The sequence below is a fragment of the Saccopteryx leptura genome, chromosome 2 (assembly GCF_036850995.1).
Source record: "Saccopteryx leptura isolate mSacLep1 chromosome 2, mSacLep1_pri_phased_curated, whole genome shotgun sequence".
NCBI lineage: Eukaryota > Metazoa > Chordata > Mammalia > Chiroptera > Emballonuridae > Saccopteryx > Saccopteryx leptura.
In genome coordinates, this window is record NC_089504.1 from 384,470,929 (window position 1) to 384,491,223 (window position 20,295).

Genomic DNA, 20,295 nt, shown 5'->3' on the forward strand with positions numbered 1-20,295 from the left:
AAATAAGGGAGATCAGGGGTCTCTCTCTTGGTTCCTGAAATTAGCATAGCGGCAGAAAGGTAGCCAAGATGGCGGAGTCCTGAAGGAGAAGCCACTTTGTGCAGAGTTTGTACAGAGAAAAGGAGATGGGGAACAGAGGTGAATACGGCTGATGAGGTAGAAACCTTTGATTCTAGGCATACTCAGAGAAGTCAGTGGCTTTGGAAGCCCTGAATGGAAAGGGAAGTATTTTCCCACTGTGTGTATTTCTCGCCTACCAGGTGCGAGCTAAGATTAAAGGTAATGACCCACCAGTTCTTGGCTCCATTTTTTCATAACCATCTGTTTGAATCAAATGTGAACATGCATGGGTCAGGAGGCTGGGATGGTGGCCATGGCTACTGGCTTTACAGATGAGGAGTTTCTATAATCCAAACTCATTAGTTCTTCATGTCAGATAATTCTCCCAGGCTCTTGTCCACCTGTGATTCTACTTTTTATTTTATTCTATTCTTAAAGATTTGCTAGTATTAAAATATACATATATATGTTTAATTTGCAGGCCAGGCCACTTTTCAAAATGCAGAATCTCTGCCCTCATGCCAGCCCCACTGTGTCAAATCCATGATTTACAAGATTCTCAGATAATCCTTGTCCACGTTAGAGTTTGAGAGACACCAGTCTGACGTTTAACTGAAAACACGGGTGCAGTTTTGCCTATATATTATCTCAGTTGTTTTTGGTTTTGGTTAATGTCTACAACTGCTAAATTACTATGTTTCCACTTTCCATAAAATCAAGAATAATATATTGAGGCTTCCCATTGAAAATGGCAGACATCTCCACCCTGATTTCACAAAATGCACAGATATGACCAGGATAACCAGTATGTATAGTGATCACTTGTGACCATTCCACTGTTGGAGTCACAGATACCAGTGACTGTCCCTCCTGGGGACATGGTCATATGGGAATCCTGAGTCACAACAGCCTGAGAACTGCACCCTGAAATTAAAAACCGACACATGTCAGGAATAAGGAGCACAAGCAGAGGATCCCTCCAAAGGCTGGTGTGTGGCGTCTGTATTCACCAGGGCAGTGAGCCAGGAGAAGGAAGAGGGTCCAGGCCATGGTGCAGACGGCAGAAGGAATCTCTGTACCTGAGCTGGGGATGGACTTTCTGATGCCTCTTTATTGTCTACTGAGCTTGCTGTGAAGTGGTGTGTTTGAGCCTTGCATTATGCAAATCTGAGACCATATGCACTCCCTTCCACTCCCCAGGTCCTCAGCCCTGAGAGCAGCTACACTGTCAGGGGGTGAGCCAGGGCTGGCTGTGTGTAATCTACTCTGTGGGAGAAGACAGTTCCATAAGAATTTATACAGGCCAGGGGCAACTGTTCAGGGTCCATTAAATATGACCTACTTGAGTTTCAAGTGTTCTGAGACGATCCATAGCACCATCTGGAGGCCTTTGTATGCTGGAGGGTTTGTGGACTCCTCTCAGATATTTAACAGTAAGTATTGATTTATCGTTGGAACATTGCAGCTCTGTTTCCCAGGCCATTCCACGTTGCTTATCTCTTCTTTGCTCATTCACCCCTTTTTAGCCATAGTGGGAAAAGAATCTTTTCTCCTGTTAAATTTCTTTTGTGGAGCCTAAAATAAAATTTTTCAAATAATATATATATATATATATATATATATATATATATATATATATATATATATATATATATTTTTTTTTTTTTTCTCAGAAACAGAGAGTGAGTCAGAGAGAGGGATAGACAAGGACAGACAGGAACGGAGAGAGATGAGAAGCATCAATCATTAGTTTTTCATTGCGCGTTGCAACACCTTAGTTGTTCATTGATTGCTTTCTCATATATGCCTTGACCGTGGGCCTTCAGCAGACTGAGTAATCCCTTGCTGGAGCCAGCAACCTTGGGTTCAAGCTGGTGGGCTTTTTTGCTCAAACCAGATGAGCCCGCGCTCAAGCTGGCAACCTCAGGGTTTTGAACCTGGGTCCTCTGCATCCCAGTTCGACGCTCTATCCACTGCACCACCGCCTGGTCAGGCTCAAATAATATTTTTTAAATGGAGATGAGAAAAATAAATAAGTCAAGATTTCACACATTTTTGTCCTCCCCACAGCCCTGTGTGGCCGCCTTAGGGGACGCTCAGGCGGTGACACCACCTCCAACCTGGTGCCCCCCGTCCTGGCACCAGGGGAGTCAGCTCAGGGGTGGTAGGACTGTTTCTGAAAAAGTTCTAAATAGGTAACTTTCTACAGCATAATTATTCACACCAGTCATGACATACATCGTCAGAGAACGTATGTTTCTGGACATTCCTCTAAACGACTCACAGTTTTCATGATGACCTGACAGTCTAAGTCTGCTTCTTCATGGTCCTGGATATGAGAATGGGAATTTGGGAGAGAGTGTGTCCTGAATGTTAGTTACCTCGATGAATTTTAAACAGAAACTATCTGGAACAATAATAATAATAGAAGTAGAGGCACCTACTTCTACACTGCGGAACAATATTTTATTTTCTGTTGCATGAGGTTTTAGAACTTTTTCTATATAGTTCTGCATTGCTGATTCCAAATCTGGAATCCGTTTTTTGGTGCATGCTCTAGTTTTTATGCAATTTTAATTTCTTTTTGTTACAGTTAATAGCATGCATCGGTTTTTAAATTGGAGTTAAAAGGCAACGACTCTTGGATTGAACATAACCACAAGGCAATTAATGTTTTACAAACATCATTTTTACATCATTGTAGTTGTTTGTTTTTTTTTTGTATTTTTATGAAGCTGGAAACGGGGAGAGACAGTCAGACAGACTCCCACATGAGCCCGACCGGGATCCACCCGGCACGCCCACCAGGGGCAACGCTCTGCCCACCAGGGGGCGATGCTCTGCCCCTCCGGGGAGTCGCTTTGCTGCGACCAGAGCTACTCTAGCACCTGGGGCAGACGCCAAGGAGCCATCCCCAGCGCCCGGGCCATCTTTGCTCCAATGGAGCCTTGGCTGCGGGAGGGGAAGAGAGAGACAGAGAGGAAGGAGGGGGTGGGGGGGGGAGAAGCAAATGGGCGCTTCTTGTATGTGCCCTGGCCGGGAATCGAACCCAGGTCCCCCGCACGCCAGTCCGACGCTCTACCGCTGATGTAGTTGTTTTATTTTTTTATTTTTTATTTTATTTTATTTATTCATTTTAGAGAGAAGAGAGAGAGACAGAGAAAGAGGAGAGAGACAGGGGGGAGGAGCTGGAAGCATCAACTCCCATATGTGCCTTGACCAGGCAAGCCCAGGGTTTTGAACCGGCGACCTCAGCATTTCCAGGTTGACACTTTATCCACTGCGCCACCACAGGTCAGGCCAATGTAGTTGTTTTTAAATGTAAAAATCATTATCTGATAAAAACACGCTCTTACTTTGTTTTAAGATTGAATCATGTCTTCTTCGAGTAGGCGTAAATATAAGAATAGTCCTGACATCTTCTGTCATATATGTGGCTGTTACACACTTCAACATCAAAGGTGCAATATTTAATCATTTGTGACACGTGCATATATTGCCTATTTTCAAGTTCCCCTTGGCAATCAAGACAAGAATTGGGCTCCTCATATTGTGTGTCATAATTGTGAGGAAATGCTTCATGACTGGACAAAAGGAAAACGCAAAGGAATGCCTTTTGGTATTCCCATGGTTTGGCGTGAACCTAAGGACCACAGCAGTGACTGTTATTTCTTTCTAATCCATACAAAGGACATCAGCAAGAAAAAACGGCATATGATCACATATTCTAATATTCTTTCAGCAATACGACCTATCCCACACTCTGAGACACTCCCGCTTATCGTATTTTGTGGATGCAAAAAAAATTTTGTTCCCCAGTGTTATATATTTATTACATCTACTATTATTTATTACCTACTTCTACTTTTTATTATTCTATCAAACTTTAATGTTCATAATAATTTCCTAGAGAGCATGTTAAACACAAGTTCTAGCACACAATTGTCTGACTCAGTAGGTCTAGTTGAAGAATTGCATATCATCCAGGTCCCGGTAACACTGCCTTTTCAATGCTAATGAAATATGCATGTCTGCAGGGTCAGATCAATGAGCAATGGTTTTATTTCTTCTAAGGAAGAAGAAAGTGAACATGGTGATCAAGTGTATTTTGATAAGATGCATGAGGAAATGGTTGTAGAATCTAAAGGGTCTTCTTCTGATGCGAAGCAGTCATTAACCCATCAGCAGTTTAGCCAACCTGAATTGAATGACTTAGTAAGAGACTTGGGCCAGTCAAAGAAAGCAGCTAAGTTATTAGCCTTCAGGCTTCAAGAAAAGAATGTACTTCACCGGTCAGCTAAAGTATCCCATTTCAGAAAGCATGAACAAATTTTTGTGAACTTTTTTCCGAAGACAAACACTTTGTTTAATGTCATGATATCAGTTGTCTTCTCAGCCTGCTAGCTGTTACCACTTACAGTCCAACAGAATGGCGGCTATTTTTCGACAGCTCTAAAAGATGGCAGACTACTACTGGAGCATCAAATGAGATTGTCCTCAACAAGTACACAAATGCAAGAGCCAAAAATGCAAATTTTTGCCTGAATAGAATTTAAATAAGTTTTGCACATATTTTATGATTAAAATAAGTGCTTTAGTATGTTCTATTTCAAAATTGTAGACAAATTCTGATGCAATCATATCTTTTAGGGTATTAGTGTATTTAATGCATTATAAAAATTATTGCATTTTCACAAGGATATACATTCCAAGAAGACATTCTACTTCATTATGTTAAACTAAATGTTGAAAATTTTACAATAAAATGAAAACTTAAAATCTTGAATGGCAAAAAAACTGTAGCATACAGAGATAAACTAATGTCAGATTTGAGATCAGCACACTCGAATTAAGTAAGAACAAGTATTTTGTGGATGCAAAAAAAATTTTGTTCCCCAGTGTTATATATTTATTACATCTACTATTATTTATTACCTACTTCTACTTTTTATTATTCTATCAATCTTTAATGTTCATAATAATCTCCTAGAGAGCATGTTAAACACAAGTTCTAGCACACAATTGTCTGACTCAGTAGGTCTAGTTGAAGAATTGCATTTCAGCCAGGTCCTGGTAACACTGCCTTTTCAATGCTAATGAAATATCCGTGTGTCTGCAGGGTCAGATCAATGAGCAAGAGCATGGCTGTTACTGCTCTTTGAATAAGGAGAGTCTTACAGGGAGCAGACGGGTCCCTGAGAATCACTGTTGGTTAGAATATCAATATTTGTAGCTCAGCCCCACCCTATTATAACTGCAGGGAGAGGGGGAGAGAGAAGGCCAGTCTTCCAGGTGTCACAGAGGAGAAATGGACACACCCTGGGAGGGACTGGAGGAGGCACATGGTGCTGAGCCACTGGACACGACAGTGGGGTCACGGAGCCTACAGTGGGTTGACCATTTGCACCTTCTCTCTTCCCTCTGTCACTGAAGCTGAGCCGTTCTGTGCACATGAGGAGGTTTTGGTTGCACTTCCCCGTGGGTTTACATCACTGTGTAAACACCACTACCCATGTACAGAGCACAGTAATAGTCGGCCTCGTCCTCAGGCTGGGCCCCCGTGATGGTGAGGGCGGCTTTGTTCCCAGAGATGGATCCAGAGAACCGACCAGGGACCCCCGAGGGCCTGTTGTTTGTCTGGTAGATGAGCTGGCGGGGAGGCTTCCCTGGGGTCTGCTGGTACCAACCAGGGTAGTTACCACTAGAGACTGACCCAGAGGTGAGGCCACAGGTGAGTGTGACTGTCCCTCCTGGAGACACTGACAGTGATGGCTCCTGGGTCACCACAGTCTGAGAAGCCACACCTAAAACCAACAGGAAAAAGACAGATGTTATGACAAACAAAAGTCACCTTGTGACCCGGCTTCTATGTGTCCTCTAAGGATGCAGAGTCCCTTCCCCTGACCTGAGCTGTAAGTCAGGAGCTGGAGAAGAAGGACAGTCCAGGCCATGGTGGGGACACAGAGGATGTGGCCTCCTCACCTCCTGCGCTGCAGAGAGGTGTCCTTGGGGCCTTTTCATGCCTCCCAGACCCATGAGGAGTAGAAGGTGATTCATGCAAATCAGCTTCCTCTCTCCTCCTGCCCCAGGGTCACCCTGATGTCTCCAGGGGAGATCTTGAAAGACACCAGTGACTGCACAGTGACTGAGACACTGAAGAGGTGGGTTGAGGTCTTTCACCAAGTCAGCTCCCTGATGGCCTCGGGGACCTCAGTCCTAACTATCATTCCTAGAAGATCGGAGGCTGGGGAATGAGATGTGTGTGTTCTCTCCCTCTTGGTCCCAGCAATCTAGTTCAACCCACATTGAACCCCGTCCCTGCAAACTTTTCCTCCTTCCTCAGTGAGATCCATTACTGTCTTCTTCTGAAGATCTCAGAAATCCCCCCTCCCCCCAGCAGTGAGTCCTCTGAGAATTCACAGAGTTTGTGTCTGGGGTCAGAAGGAAAGCAGTTTCCCCTGACTCTGTCCTGGACCCTGACCCAGTATTAGTGATCGGGGACCAGGGATGGGGGTGCTGACACAGAGTGGAACTGTCAGGAGAGATGGCAGTTCCTCTTTCTTCTCAGAAAATATCAGCCCTGTGGGGTAGTTTTAAATTAAATGCAGTTTTGAACAGAGATTGTCAGTGTCACCATGAAATTATGCGATAGCTATTAACATCTGATAAACAAGTAGGAACATGTATGTCATTATCAGAAATGAGAACAACACTGTGTATACACAAGTTGCTGAGAACATCACAAAACATTTTAAAACTCTTTTTTCACAGAGAGAGAGAAAGAGAGAGAGAGAGAGAGAGAGAAAGAGAGAGAGGTAGGAAGTGACAGGAAGGGAGAAACAGAGACATGGAGAGACAGAGAGAAGCATCAACTCTTTGCCTTGACCAGGGATTGCAGTAGAAACATTTGCTGAAGCTGAGCCAGTGACCCATTGCTCAAGGCAATCTTGGGCTCAAGCCAGCAACCTGGGGATTGTGTCCACAACCCAACCCTCAAGCCAGTGACCTCCTGTTCAAGCCTGCCACTTACTAGGTTTTTGCAAATGGCAACATCAGTGTTTCTTGTCAGCTCTATTCAATCTGTCACCAGGGGTCAGACAAAACTCCCTTTCTCTTTACACTCTGCAGTGAACAGAGGACTGGGAATGAAGAACATGGGATTTGGGATGTGAGGTGATGAGCAGGGAGATAAAATGTCTCCAGTTATTGGGGATGATAACACACATGATGGACTTTCATCACAGTGTGAAATAAACTATGATTTATGCTATTTTCTTTGGAATCACTAGCCAATCCTCTTTATATTAAAACTTGCATGATTCATTCTTTTTCTCTTCATGTGTGTTTGAGCTGCAAAGCATAAAATAGAACAAATTTATACTAAATTATTTTCCTATTAAACAAGCATATAGCTGAAAGTATATAGAAAGAAAGAAACTTTATATCAAACTTTGAGATGAAGGGTATTTACACTCAAGAAAAGGAATCACAAAGCTGAAAACGCAAACTCTCGGTTTCCATAAGTCAATATAAAATGCTAAATTAAATGAGATAAACAGGGTAATAACAGCCGACAGGATGCAGATGAAGGGCTAATGCGCTTGGGACACAGTCCACCATGAAGACCCTTGTGCTGCAGGGACCCCTGAGGTCGGCCGCTCCTCATACCGTCACAGGCATTCTCCAGGCCCTGCGCTCAATTAATATTTCCTGTGGGGCAGTACTGGGTGAGAATTAGAAGCCAACTAATTCTGACAGAATTAGGAGTTATTGATACTCTGGATTTGAGAGAAACACCAAGGGTGGGGCATGGGCAGGGGGAATACCCCTCTCATGCAGGAAACAGACAGAGCAGCACCCCCTGTGGGTCCTGCAAGACACTGTCTGACCCAGAGGAGCTTCCACTGGGCGGTGCCTTCATCTCTGAGAAAACAGTGGCTGTGGGCTGACCGGCTTCCACATATCTTTTCCCCCAGATTCCAGGGCCACCATCACCCAGGGAGGGCGCATACATCCTATCTTGGACTAGTCCATTCTGAGGGGGAAAGAGAAGTTTTCCTGATATGATATGGATTGTTCTTGGTCATATGTTGAGTCATTTGTGCAACTATTCACTATTATCATAAGTGATATTTTGGGGGCAGGTAATTTTCTATTAGTTCCTGGTGTGTTAAGTTCCTTTAATTTCCTAGAATGAAAACAATAGCTTAGCCTACATCCTCCCAACCTCCCACCCCCTTTCTTTCTGGCCTAGATAGCACCAACTGACTCAGGACCCAGGGAGCAGGTTTAGAAGGTAGCAGAACACATGGAACAACTCACCAGCTGGGCCCAGATGGCAGGAGCAAAAGGCAGTGCTAATGTCCCCCCATGTCCTTTCACGGTCCACTAAAGAAACTCCCTGTGCAGGGAGTGAGGAGGTGAGGAGAGGAACCCTGGCCATGACAGAGCCCAGAGCTCTGCTTGCTGAGGCCTAACTGTTGGCACTGAGACAGTCCCTCCCCTGGTGTCTCCTATTGATTCTCAGGTAGCACTGGAGGTCACATTTTATTTTTTTTCAATCAAATTTACTTTTTGTTCTGTGGTTGTCCATCTATCTTTGTTGTAGATGAGGAATAAACAGTGACTCCATGAAAGGAAGATTAGACATGAGGCAAGTGTGTGTGTCCAGGCCTAGTGCTCATGTGGCTATTGGGGACCAGGTGCAGGAAAGTCACACTTCAGTGAGGACACTGCCTACCCAAGTGTGCAAGAGTCAGTAGAGTATTTTCCATGTTGCCTGGCGTAGAACCCTGAGTTCTCAGGCACAGTCCACCAGCGCCCCCTGCTGGTCTCAGAACTCATCCTCCAGCTTTCCCCCTGCTTTCATTATTATTATTTTTTACCTTCCATCCCTTCTGTAAGGGATTTCTTATTTTTGCATTTGCATCTTTCTGATGTCACTACACCAGGGTGGTTTATGTCCTGGTTCCCCATCTCGGTCTCTCACTGTGCCGAGCAGTACTGGACACCAGCCAGCAGTGGTACTCAGCCTGTCCTCGGGCTGGGCCCCCGAGATCGTCAGGGCAGCTTTGTCCCCGATGATGGAGCCTGAGAACCAGGCGGGGGACCAGGATGGTTTCTTGTTTGTATTATAAATCAGTGTCCTGGGGGCTTCACCAGACTCCTGCTGGAACCAGTATGGATAGTGACCATTGGTGACATCTCCAGTGCTGGAGCCACAGGTGAGAGTGACTGTCCCTCCTGGGGACATGGTCATAGAGGGCTCCTGAGTCACCACAGCCTGAGAACTGCACCCTGAAACCAAAGTAGACACATGTCAGGAATAAAGAACACAGCAGAAGATCCCTCCAAAGTCTGGTGTGTGCAGTCTATATTCACCAGGGCAGTGAGGGAGGAGGAGGAGGACGAGGAGGAGGAGGAGGATGAGGAGGAGGAGGAGGAGGAGGAAAAGGAGGAGGAGGAGGGTGGTCCAGGCCATGGTACAGACGGTGGAAGGACTCTCTGCACCTGAGCTGGGGCTGGACTCTCTGATGCCTCTTTATCTTCTACTGTGCTGGCTGTGAAGGAGTTTGGTTGAGGATTGCATTGTGCAAATCTGAGCCCGTTATCCACTCCCTTCCACTCCCCAGGTCCTCAGCCCGGAACACAGCTCCACTGTCAGGGGGTGAGCCAGGGCTGGCTGTATGTGGGTCTATCTTGCGGGATGGGACAGTTGCTCTAAGAATTTATACAGGCCGGGGGTCAACTGTTCAGGGTCCATTAAATATGACTCACTTGAATTTCAAGTGTTCTGAGAAGATCCATAGCGCCACTTACTGGCTTTTGTGTGCTGGAGAGTGTGTAGACTCCTCTCATTACTGAAGATATAATTTTTGATTTATTCATGGACATTGCCACTGTATTTCCTTGGGGTATTTCGCATTCATAGCCTGTCTCTTCCTGATTATTTATGTTCATACTTGTTGTAAGGTATTTTTTGCTGAGGAAGAAAGAAGGACGTAGCCACCAAGTGTGGACAAGCAAAATCTTTATTTAGAGAGCATCCCGGGCGAGGTTCACTGGTCCACAAGACAGGGGACAGGGAAGTCACGCAGCTTCTCCTGCCTGGGAGTAATTTATAGTGTTGGTAGGGTGGTGGTTGGTGGCAAAATTTCATTGGCTGAGGGGCAGTTGTTCTTTTTCAAAATGCTCCTGGGCGTTTCTTTTGGCCATCATGGGTGTGGGTGGTTCCTCATCTTTTCCCCCAGATTCCAGGGCCACCATCACCCAGGGAGGGCACATATATCCTGTCTTGGCCTAGTCCATCCTGAGGGGGAAAGAGAAGTTTTCCTGATATGATATGGATTGTTCTTGGTCATATGTTCATTCATTTGTGCAACTATTAACTATTATCATAGGTGATATTTTGGGGGCAGGTAATTTTCTATTAGTTCCTAGTGTGTTAAGCTCCTTTAATTTCCTAGAATGAAAACAATAGCTTAGCCTACATCCTCCCAAACTCCACCCCCTTTCTTTCTGGCCTAGACAGCACCATCTGACCCAGGACCCAGGGAGCAGGTTTAGAAGGTAGCAGAACACATGGGACAACTCACCAGCTGGGCACAGAAGGCAGGAGCAAAAGGCAGTGTTAATGTTCACCCACGTCCCAACCGACCTCACACTTGTTTTCTAGTTGTCAAAAACCCACCCAAGTGTCAGTTTTAGTGTTACATGGCCATAATTATTTTTTATTAATTTTTAGAGAGGGAAACGGAGGTAGATATAGAGATGGGGAGAATGAGAGAGAGAGAGAGAGAGACAAAGAGAAAGAGAAACATTGTCGTGTTGTTCCACTTATTTATGCCATCCTTGTTTGTGTCTTGTGTGTGCCCTGACAGAGGATCAAGTCTCAGCCTCAGCACATCAGGACAACTCTCTTATCAACTGAGCTACACAGCCACGGCCTTGGCCTCATTTCTTATTTGAGTGTTTTGAATGTCTAAGGTAATTATTTTATGACCAACTGACTCTATGGCAATTATTTATTTTGAATTTTGCATCAAACACATAGCTGTTTTATTATTTTATTTTTTATATTATTTTTCTGAAGTGAGAAGTGGGGAGGCAGAAAGACAGACTCTCACATGCTCCCGACTGGGATCCACCCGGCATGCCCACCAGGAGGTGATGCTCTGCTCATTGGGGGCATTGCTCCATTGCAACGGAAGGCATTCTAGTGCCTGAGGCACAGGCCATGGAGCCATCCTCAGCGCCAGGGCCAACTTTGCTCCAATGGAGCTTTGGCTGCAGGAGGGGAAGAGTGAGAGAGAAAAAGAGAGAGATAGGAGAGGGGGAAGGGTGGAAAAACAAATGGGTGCTTCTCCTGTGTGCCTTGGCCAGAAATTGAACCTGGGACTTCCACATGCAGGGCCAACGCTCTACCAGTGAGCAAACTGACCAAGGCCAAAGAAACCGCTGTTTCAAGTTCAATTATTTTAATAACATACATTTAAAAAATTTACTTTCAAGAATTTTAAAAGACAAAATGACCAAAGATTGAGGGTTAAGTGTTTTACTGCCAATTTGGTGGAGACTAAAGTCAGCCATGTGATTGGTCAGCAAAGTCTACATGAACTATACTCCCACACCCCCTGCCTCCAATAACTTTGGACACTGAGCTGGGTGGCAGTAATCCATGCAGAGTGTGACACGTTGGTGCCAGGGCAGTTAGCATTGTCTGTGAGTTACTCCCCTGGGAGAAGACAATGAGAAACTCACACTTGAAATTCTTCCAGACCCTGCCTGTGTGCCTCTGCCTTTGACTAATTTTAATCTGAAGGTAGATATATTAAATTTCCAGCTTCAGCTGAGATTCATTATGCTAATGTAAAATAGAATAAGGGAATAATGACTTTTGACAGTTTTCTTTAGGGAACACTACCTGGTTAATACAGATACATGTTTCCCCCGAGATTGAAGCAAATATTTAACTCAGGTTCTTTCCTTCAACTAACTTCCCAACCCCCTTCACTTGGATTCCACTGACCTTAGACTAGAATGAGAAATAGTTAACTTGTTTACCAATCCCCCAGCCCCTTTGTCAGATCATCAGCCACTCCTCAACCCCCTTACCTAGTTAATGATGTCCCCATCTCTCCCTTCCACTTTGGCGAGGCCATTTAAACTAGCCAATCGAGGAAAAATAAGATTGTACAGTCAACACTCCAGCCAATGGAGTGAGACCCAGCATCCTAGGCCTAAATTAGGGATAAAAACAGAATTTGCCCTCTGTCCATGCGCTTGCTGGCTGGCTTTGAAGAGCAGCTGCACGCCCTTCTGCAGAAGTTATTAAAGTTGCCTTGTCGAGGTTTTTGTCTCCACAAATTTTGCTTAATTTAATTTCTAACTATTTGGGGGTTCATCCAGGATCCCTATTCCCCTCAGGAGAGGCTCCAGCCTTTTTGTCTAGGGAGACTATTCTGCTGCTCTATTGTGGTGGCCCTGGGCTAAAGGGAGAGGCTCAGCTCAGGTAGTACAACCCTGGAATCTTGGCAACGCAGGGAAGGGGCCCTAAAAGAAGGTACCGTGGTGACCAGGCAACTCCGTGCAAGGATCAAGGTAAGAAAAGCCATGGGTGCAGTGACGTACTACTTGGTGGTCAGACTGGGAGTGCAAGAAATTCTCAGTAAGGAGTGTTGAGCCTCTAGGAGCAGCAGTGCAAGAAACTTCCAGTAAGGGGGGTTGAGCCTCCAGGGGAGAGGGATCACAAGAAACCTCCAGGAAGGGGGGTTGAGCCTCCTTCTGTTGTAAAGTACCCGTACCTCAATTCCGCGGGTTTACATAGAGACACCAAGTCCAGGTGAATTTTGAAGAGTTTTATTACAGAAGGAGATTTATTAAATATGCTGGCTGCATATAGCTTACACGGGGCAGCAGACCCAAATCATGTGTCCCAAAAATATCATATTTCAGGGACTGTTTATATACCCTTGATCACACACGGGCGGGGGAGACCATGACATCATGGCACAAGCTGACAACATTTGTTTAGGGGATACACAGAAACATTAAGACTTTCAAGGTAACACAATCAAAGATGTTTACAAACCTTTTAGGGTTCATCTTTCCTCACTAGCCTAGAGGTATTTTACTCTCAGGATTCCAGGAAGGGGGTGGAACTACAATCAATGTAGGGTGGTATATAAATTCTGTCTCCCATTGAAAGAGAAGAAGTTTCTCAGTTAACCTTTATTTTAGATTTAAAACTAAATGACTCATTGTTCTTGCAAGCCAGAAACTTCTACATTCTTCTCCCTCCCCTCCCCACAGGAAGGACGAGACAGGAAAGCCTGACCTTTCCTTCTAGAATATCAATATTAATTTTTCAGCTTTTTGATACCTTACAACATTTTGGGAGCCACACCACGGTTAAGATAGGAAATCGCATTTTTAAGATAACTAGAGACAAAGATGGTACCAAACAAAAAAATAAAAAACAACAACAAAAAAGAAAATAAAAAAGAGAAAGTAACCTCCCAATGCTTCACTGGGCTGAATGCCCATTAATTGGGATAATAATTTCTGAACAACTGGGGAAAAGAAGCAATGAATGAAATCAACCTAGGAAAGCCAAGAAGTGACCCTTTTAAGGCCTAAATTAATTTCTTATATGCAAAATTGGAAATGCTGGTTCTAACACTGAACTAAATAAGATAGTTTCATTACTGTATTCAAATACTCCAGGCATTATTGCTTTAAAATTAGAATATGTAAGAAGAGCTCATTTAACCTTAAATAAAATGGAATTTTCAATCCCAAACTTGGTTTGTATTCTGTAAAGTCTTACCACACTAATTGCTATTCTCTGTGTTTTTTGTCTTCAGAGTTAAAGGCCAAGCAGCACTCTGTTAGGATTAATCAGATTTTATTTATGTGCTATGCTTGTGTCTCTGTACTTAATTGCTTGTTTGTATGTAAAACTGTACTCAGGTTTGTGAAACAGGAGAAACCAATTTCAGTTTAAGGGCCCTAGTCTATCTCTTCTGTCTGTCTGACTGAAATTCTTGCTGTCCTATGTAGAAAATAAATAAAGTAATAATTCAAAGTGGAGGAGACATCTCACCCCACTTTTCCAAACAGTAAAATTCAGAAAGAAAAAAAAGGGGGGAAATGAACAGGGACAAGGAGGAGGAAAGAGAGAGAACAAATGCTTTAAATGTCAAAGGTCAGGTCATTTTAAGAAATAGTCCCAAAATGGGATAAAGAGAAAAACCTGTCTCCCCTCCTGATGTTTGATGAAGAATAGGGGTGCCTGGGCTCCTCTACTCCCATGAGTTCCACACCATAGCACTTGTGAACTTAGAGGTAGGAACAGTTTATTAGGAAGAGATTAATGGTAAGAATAGGACTGGGGGCCCTGGTCGGTTGGCTCAGCGGTAGAGCGTAGGCCTGGCGTGCGGGGGACCCGGGTTCGATTCCCAGCCAGGGCACATAGGAGAAGCACCCATTTACTTCTCCACCCCCCCCCTCCTTCCTCTCTGTCTCTCTCTTCCCCTCCCGCAGCCCAGGCTCCATTGGAGCAAAAGATGGCCCGGGCGCTGGGGATGGCTCTTTGGCCTCTGCCCCAGGCGCTGGAGTGGCTCTGGTCGTGGCAGAGCAATGCCCGGGAGGGGCAGAGCCTCGCCCCTGGTGGGCGTGCCGGGTGGATCCTGGTCGGGCGCATGCGGAAGTCTGTCTGACTGTCTCTCCCTGTTTCCAGCTTCAGAAGAATACCAAAAAAAAAAAAAAAAAAAAAAAAAAAAGAGGAAAAAAAAATGAAGAAAAAAAAAAAGAATAGGACTGGGACTCCAAATTGAAAAGGGGGAGGGGCTCCAGGCCTCCCTCTATATAGTAACCGGAGTGGAAGTGAAGGATTTAAAACAAACCCTAGCAATAGAAACAGGATACCAAGATGCAAATGCCTGGGAAGAAGGGATCAAATATTCTGTCAGCACCCTAAACAAAAGCAACTGTTATGCTTGTGCTACAGGAAGACTGGAGGCTCTGATAGTCCCATTTACACTCAGGTGGACCTCGGACCCTGATGGGATGAACTGCATGGCAGCCCTGTTCCAATGTTCCACTGCCTGGCGAAACAAGTCATGTTGGTCATTATCACTGCTATTTCCTGAAGACAAAGGCCCTGTGGGTCAGCCCCCAAGGGCTCTAAAAGCACCTAATTCTACCACCAATTTTTCTTCATGCCTCTCTAGGTGGGGAAACAATTTGGCCTTTGTAGGAAACTTGATTCCATGCAGTGAAAGCCTACAGTTCACAGGGCTGACGAACCAATCTGCCCTTATTATCCCCAGAGCTAATGTCTGGTAATATTGTGGGACAGAAATCTAGAGACTCTACAAGTCAACTAGGGTGGCATTTGCTCCCTAATACGATTGGCCATCCCTTTGTCCCTGGCATTTGATTCCCTTAAACCCCAGTTGAGGCTGTTTTAAAGTAGCATATCTTAATTCCATGGGTTTATGTAGAGACACCAAGTCAGGATACAGAAGAATTTTTAGCAGGAGATTTATTATGTATAATAAGCTGGCTGCATATGGCTTACATGGGGTATAGCTAACCCCAATCGTGTGTGTGCAAAATAGCCCTGCAGCTCATTATATAGACCTGATAACATACAGGTTGGGCAGAAAAGGAAGGGGAACATGACAAAATAATCAATCATTAACAAGCTTATAACATTTATCTATAGGATCTATAAAAAAAATTCCTACACATTAAAACTTACAAGGTAGCACAACAGTGATGTCATTTTACAGATCAAAAACATTCACCAATCATTTAGTGTCTACCTCCCATTCCTTTGCCTAGAGGTACATGTTACTCTCAGGATTCCAGGAAGGAAGGAAGAGTTAAAATCAGTGTAGGATATGTAAATATTTTCTCTTATTGAAAGGGAAAGAAAATTCTTCAGATAACCTTTATTCATTCAGAGAACCATAGTTAATCTAAATGACCCAGTCATCCTTGTAAGCTAGAAAGCATCTGCATTCTTCTCCCTCCATTTTCACCGAATGGAGGGGCCAAGAAGCCAGACTTTTCCTCTTTAAAATGGCATTGCCAACACTAAGTTTTACAGTTCTTTGGCACCTTACCACATTCCCCACTGACTTTATATCCTGAGTCAAATCTTTGACTCATTTTAACGAGGTGCATGAGGCTGTTGAGTAGGCAGGGGCTTTGAAGTTAAGGCTAGATCAGTGATCTGCAGATCCTGTAAGTAGGAACATCAGCCTGTACATGCAACAGATATTTAACAGGCAGACTTGATGTTTTCATTAATAGTAATACAGTCTATTGAAGAAACAAATGCTACTGATTAATTTCTGTACAAACCTTCTGCAATTTATATAAACCCTTAATTTTTATAAACATTCTTAAATATTCGGAAATAACTGGCTTTTATAGCAACTTACTTTCTTCCTTTCTCTTTCAAAAGTATTTCAATACCTTATACCTTTAGTGACAACCAAGCTGGTTGCTGGAGAACAGCAAGCTGACAAAGGCATCCTGGGAGTGGGTGGGGCACTGCCAGAAGTCTTGGGTGCCCATGCGCCCACTGGTGCTCCTGCATTGGGGTGAGCGCTGGCAGAAGTCACGGTAGTTCTTGGTGAGCAGTGTGTGGAGAAAGGGGTTGATGCAGCTGGTGCTGTAGGTGAGGCAAGTGGTCAGGTAGTTGACGATGCACGAGCTGGGGGGTGTGAGCGGCTGGACACCAAAGTACTGGGCCAACACCTCCTTTATTCAGAAGGGCATGAAGCATGCCCAGAAGAGTAGCACAATGCCCAGGATGAGGTGGAGCACTCTGGGTTTGGGCCGCCGCCACGTCTGTGGGAAGGAGGCCTGCTGCAATGGTCAGTAGACCCAGGCCAGGTGCATGTAGAGCAGCCCGATGACCATGCCAGGCCCCACAATGCTGGTCCTAAAGAACAGTGTCAGGTAGGCACGGTAGGTGTTCTGGCTCCAGACTGGCAGACAGAGGCTCTTGTGTTCCATGTGAACCAGCCGGATAGCCAGCATCATGGGCAGTGCCAGCAGCTGCGTGCCAAGCACCAGGACCTTACGATAGCCCTTGGAGTGCTGTGTGGTGTCCAGCGGCTTCAGCACTCTGGAGTAGGGGCAGCTGGATGGTTTGGGCACAAGGCTGCCTGTCATAGCTAGCACAGGGGACCTGCTTGCAGGCTCTGGGCTTAGAGCCATTTCTGCTGCCTCATGCTGGACTTGAGGCTGGGGTGTGCTGTGACAGGGGCATCTATGGGTGACAAGCTTGTCCTCAATCACTGTGCAGCAGGTCAAACTCCCACGACCACAATAATGCAAACGCTTCTCCTTGCCCTCTACTGAACAAACAAAAGAGAGCCGAGCTCTCTACTACCGAGTCCTGGTTGTTGCTGCTGCTCACCCAGCTGTGGGTTAGGAATGCACCAGGGCCCTGTGCCCATGCCAGATCTAAGTGAAGACAGTGCTCTCAGTGCTGGAGGGTCGAGAGGGGGTGCACCTCATCCTAAGGAGGGCCACTTTTCACCGGTTTCAAAACCAAATTTGGTTAAAGTTTCCTTTATGATTTGATTCATGCATTCTACCTGCCCTGAACTTTGGGGCCTGTAGGGCACAATGTAATTTCCAATTAATATTGAATGCCTTTCCCACTAGCTGTAAGATCTTGGATGCAAATGCAGGCCCATCATTAGAATGGGCAAGCTAAATTTGGAAAGAATTTCATATAGCAATTTTTTTTTTTTCCAAAGCTGGAAACAGGGAGGGAGTCAGACAGACTCCCACATGCACCCAACCGGGATCCACCCGGCATGCCCACTAGGGGGCAATGCTCTGCCCATCTTGGGGCGTCGCTCTGCCACAATCAGAGCCATTCTAATGCCTGAGGCAGAGGCCACAGAGCCATCCTCAGCGCCCGGGCCAACTTTGCTCCATGGAGCTTTGGCTGCGGGAGGGGAAGAGAGAGACAGAGAGGAAGGAGAGGGGGAGGGGTGGAGAAGCAGATGGGCGCGTCTCCTTTGTGCCCTGGCTGGGAATTGAACCCGGGAGTCCTGCACGCCAGGCCAACACTCTACCACTGAGCCAACTGGCCAGGGCCCATATAGCAATTTCTTAACAAGTGTTACTGTGGTCTCATTTCTAGTAGGAAAAGCTTCTACCTAATTGTCAATTACTTTAGTAAAATCTATTTCTAAATCTTTACCTGGAAAAGTTTCTTTCTCCCTGTTTCTTTTTATACTTTCTTTACTTTGCTTAGTATTTATTAGGGCACAGACTAAACACTCAGATATTATGCCTTCTGTAATAGATTCTAAGTCTGGCTTTTCTAATCATCCCTTTCCTGTTGGCAAAATCTTTTTCTAATTGGTTGTGAATCAACCTTTGGCAACAAGGATTCTATTAAAATCACTAAAATTTCCTAAAAAACCTTCTTTTGGTGCCCTTGACAATGGATGAAGGCCACTATTTCAGTGAAGCAGACTCCTGCATTGTTGGGGTGAGGGTTTGGGCTTCACTTTTGTTAGTTCTTAAGCCTTCTCCTAATGGCCCCTCTTCGACTGTTCCTGTCTTAGGTTGTTCCTGCCTTCAGGAATCTTACCTGTCTTTGACTAACCAGCCATCTTAGGGGCCAAACAGAGTTATCTGACTGAGGGAGGAGCAATGTCCCTTCCAAAATGCTTAGTTTTATTTATTTTTTAGCAGCTGATGGTGCTACCTTTTTTAAAACTTATAGTACATTTCCTTTCTAATTTCTAGAGCTGATGGCTATAAAGACTAAGCTGACTGCCTTAGTATCTTCTGGCACCTCTAGGTCTAGGGGGGCACAGACTCTGTAAGTTTTCTGTGATTTAAGAAAACTATGGGGGTCTTCTGAGATTTCCTGAATAACTTAGACAAATTTATGGTTCTTTTTCTTAGTATTTTCTCTGATCCTGGCTAACAGAAACTGGTGGAAAGTGTAAAAAATTTCCTCACTTTTCTGGGTGCTAGAATCCTATTTAAGCTAGGCAACCAGAAACATTTTTTGAGGTGGTCTCTACTGTCCTAATTGGGGCACTGTATGTACAGTACAGATTCCATCAGTCCTGTTAGGGCTGAGGCTTCCTTGATAAAGAGGATTCTAAGCTTTCTAATTCTATAGGTCACTTGGGAAAAAAGAATTTAAACTATTTCTTATTACATCTATGTCTCAAATTCTAAAGATCTAGTTAAAAGCACCAACTGAAATGACCAATATTTCATAAAATAAATTTTATATTCTACTTATTCACAAATTTCTTTTACATTCCAAGAAAACATACCTTATTTATGCTGTAATTACAAGCAACTTAATAGATAATGTCTAAAAAGATCAAGAGAAACAGAATTCTGTTCACATTCTTTAGCCCTTTTAATCTGAGCTCAAAATTTAAATGTTTTCTACTACCACAATTAGTTATTTATTTTCTATTTTCTCTTCTACTTATTATGTTGAGAATTTTACTGTTAAGCCAATTAATAGTAATATTTGTCACTCTGGGTTTGATGACCTAATATTGAACAATACTGCTTCAAAAATGATAATAAGCTAAACATTTATACACCACATAAAAAGATATCATTAACAATAATTACATATTTCCTAATATTTAAACCAAGATTTCAACATCACAGGGTTATGAAATAGCAAATAAAAAGGAGAATTAACAAAAGATTCCTGAAATAACATATACACTTCTAACATAGAAAATACTTTTTCTTTTTGCACATATGGCTTCTTTCTTTGCAAAATTGGCCTCTCCTTCAGCACTCTGCACTCTTTTTTTCTCTCCCTGCAAAACATGGCTATTCTCTCTTTTTCTCTGCCAATCATGGCCTTTCCCTGACAATCCCATCCCCTATAATCCTATCACTCATTCTCCTTCATGGAGCTGTAATTCATTTCAAGAAACTGATAATCAACAAGGTCTTCACCCGTGGTTTATTTCCCAAACATTTCTATCTGGCCCTGTTCTCCTTTCTTTCTCTACAATTCTTCTAAAGAAAAGTTCTAATTTTTTTTAGTACTATTTCTACCCCATGTCTTCCAAATGGGTAAAACTTCTTTTGGTTAGTTGGTGGATATCTGAATATCTGAAACTAGTTTCTACTCTATACTTCCTCCAGTCACCCTATCCTTATTCATCCCCACCACCTTACTCCAGCACCCTTCCCCTGCCA

General features: G+C 44.1%; 1 protein-coding gene and 1 gene segment (V, D, J or C); both read right to left on the reverse strand.

Annotated features, from left to right (window-relative positions):
* The window catches only part of LOC136392853 (immunoglobulin lambda-1 light chain-like), a 528,499-nt gene extending 522,418 nt beyond the window's left edge, over positions 1 to 6,081 (reverse strand). Inside the window, exons 1-2 of the mRNA XM_066365536.1 lie at positions 5,966 to 6,081; positions 5,558 to 5,864 (exon numbers count right to left, since the gene is read on the reverse strand). Coding sequence (XP_066221633.1) covers positions 5,558 to 5,864; positions 5,966 to 6,011 — 353 coding nt within the window. The 5' untranslated portion in view covers positions 6,012 to 6,081. The remainder of the gene's footprint in view (positions 1 to 5,557; positions 5,865 to 5,965) is intronic.
* Positions 1 to 20,295, reverse strand: part of LOC136392851 (immunoglobulin lambda variable 5-45-like) — a 758,839-nt gene that overhangs the window by 526,475 nt on the left and 212,069 nt on the right.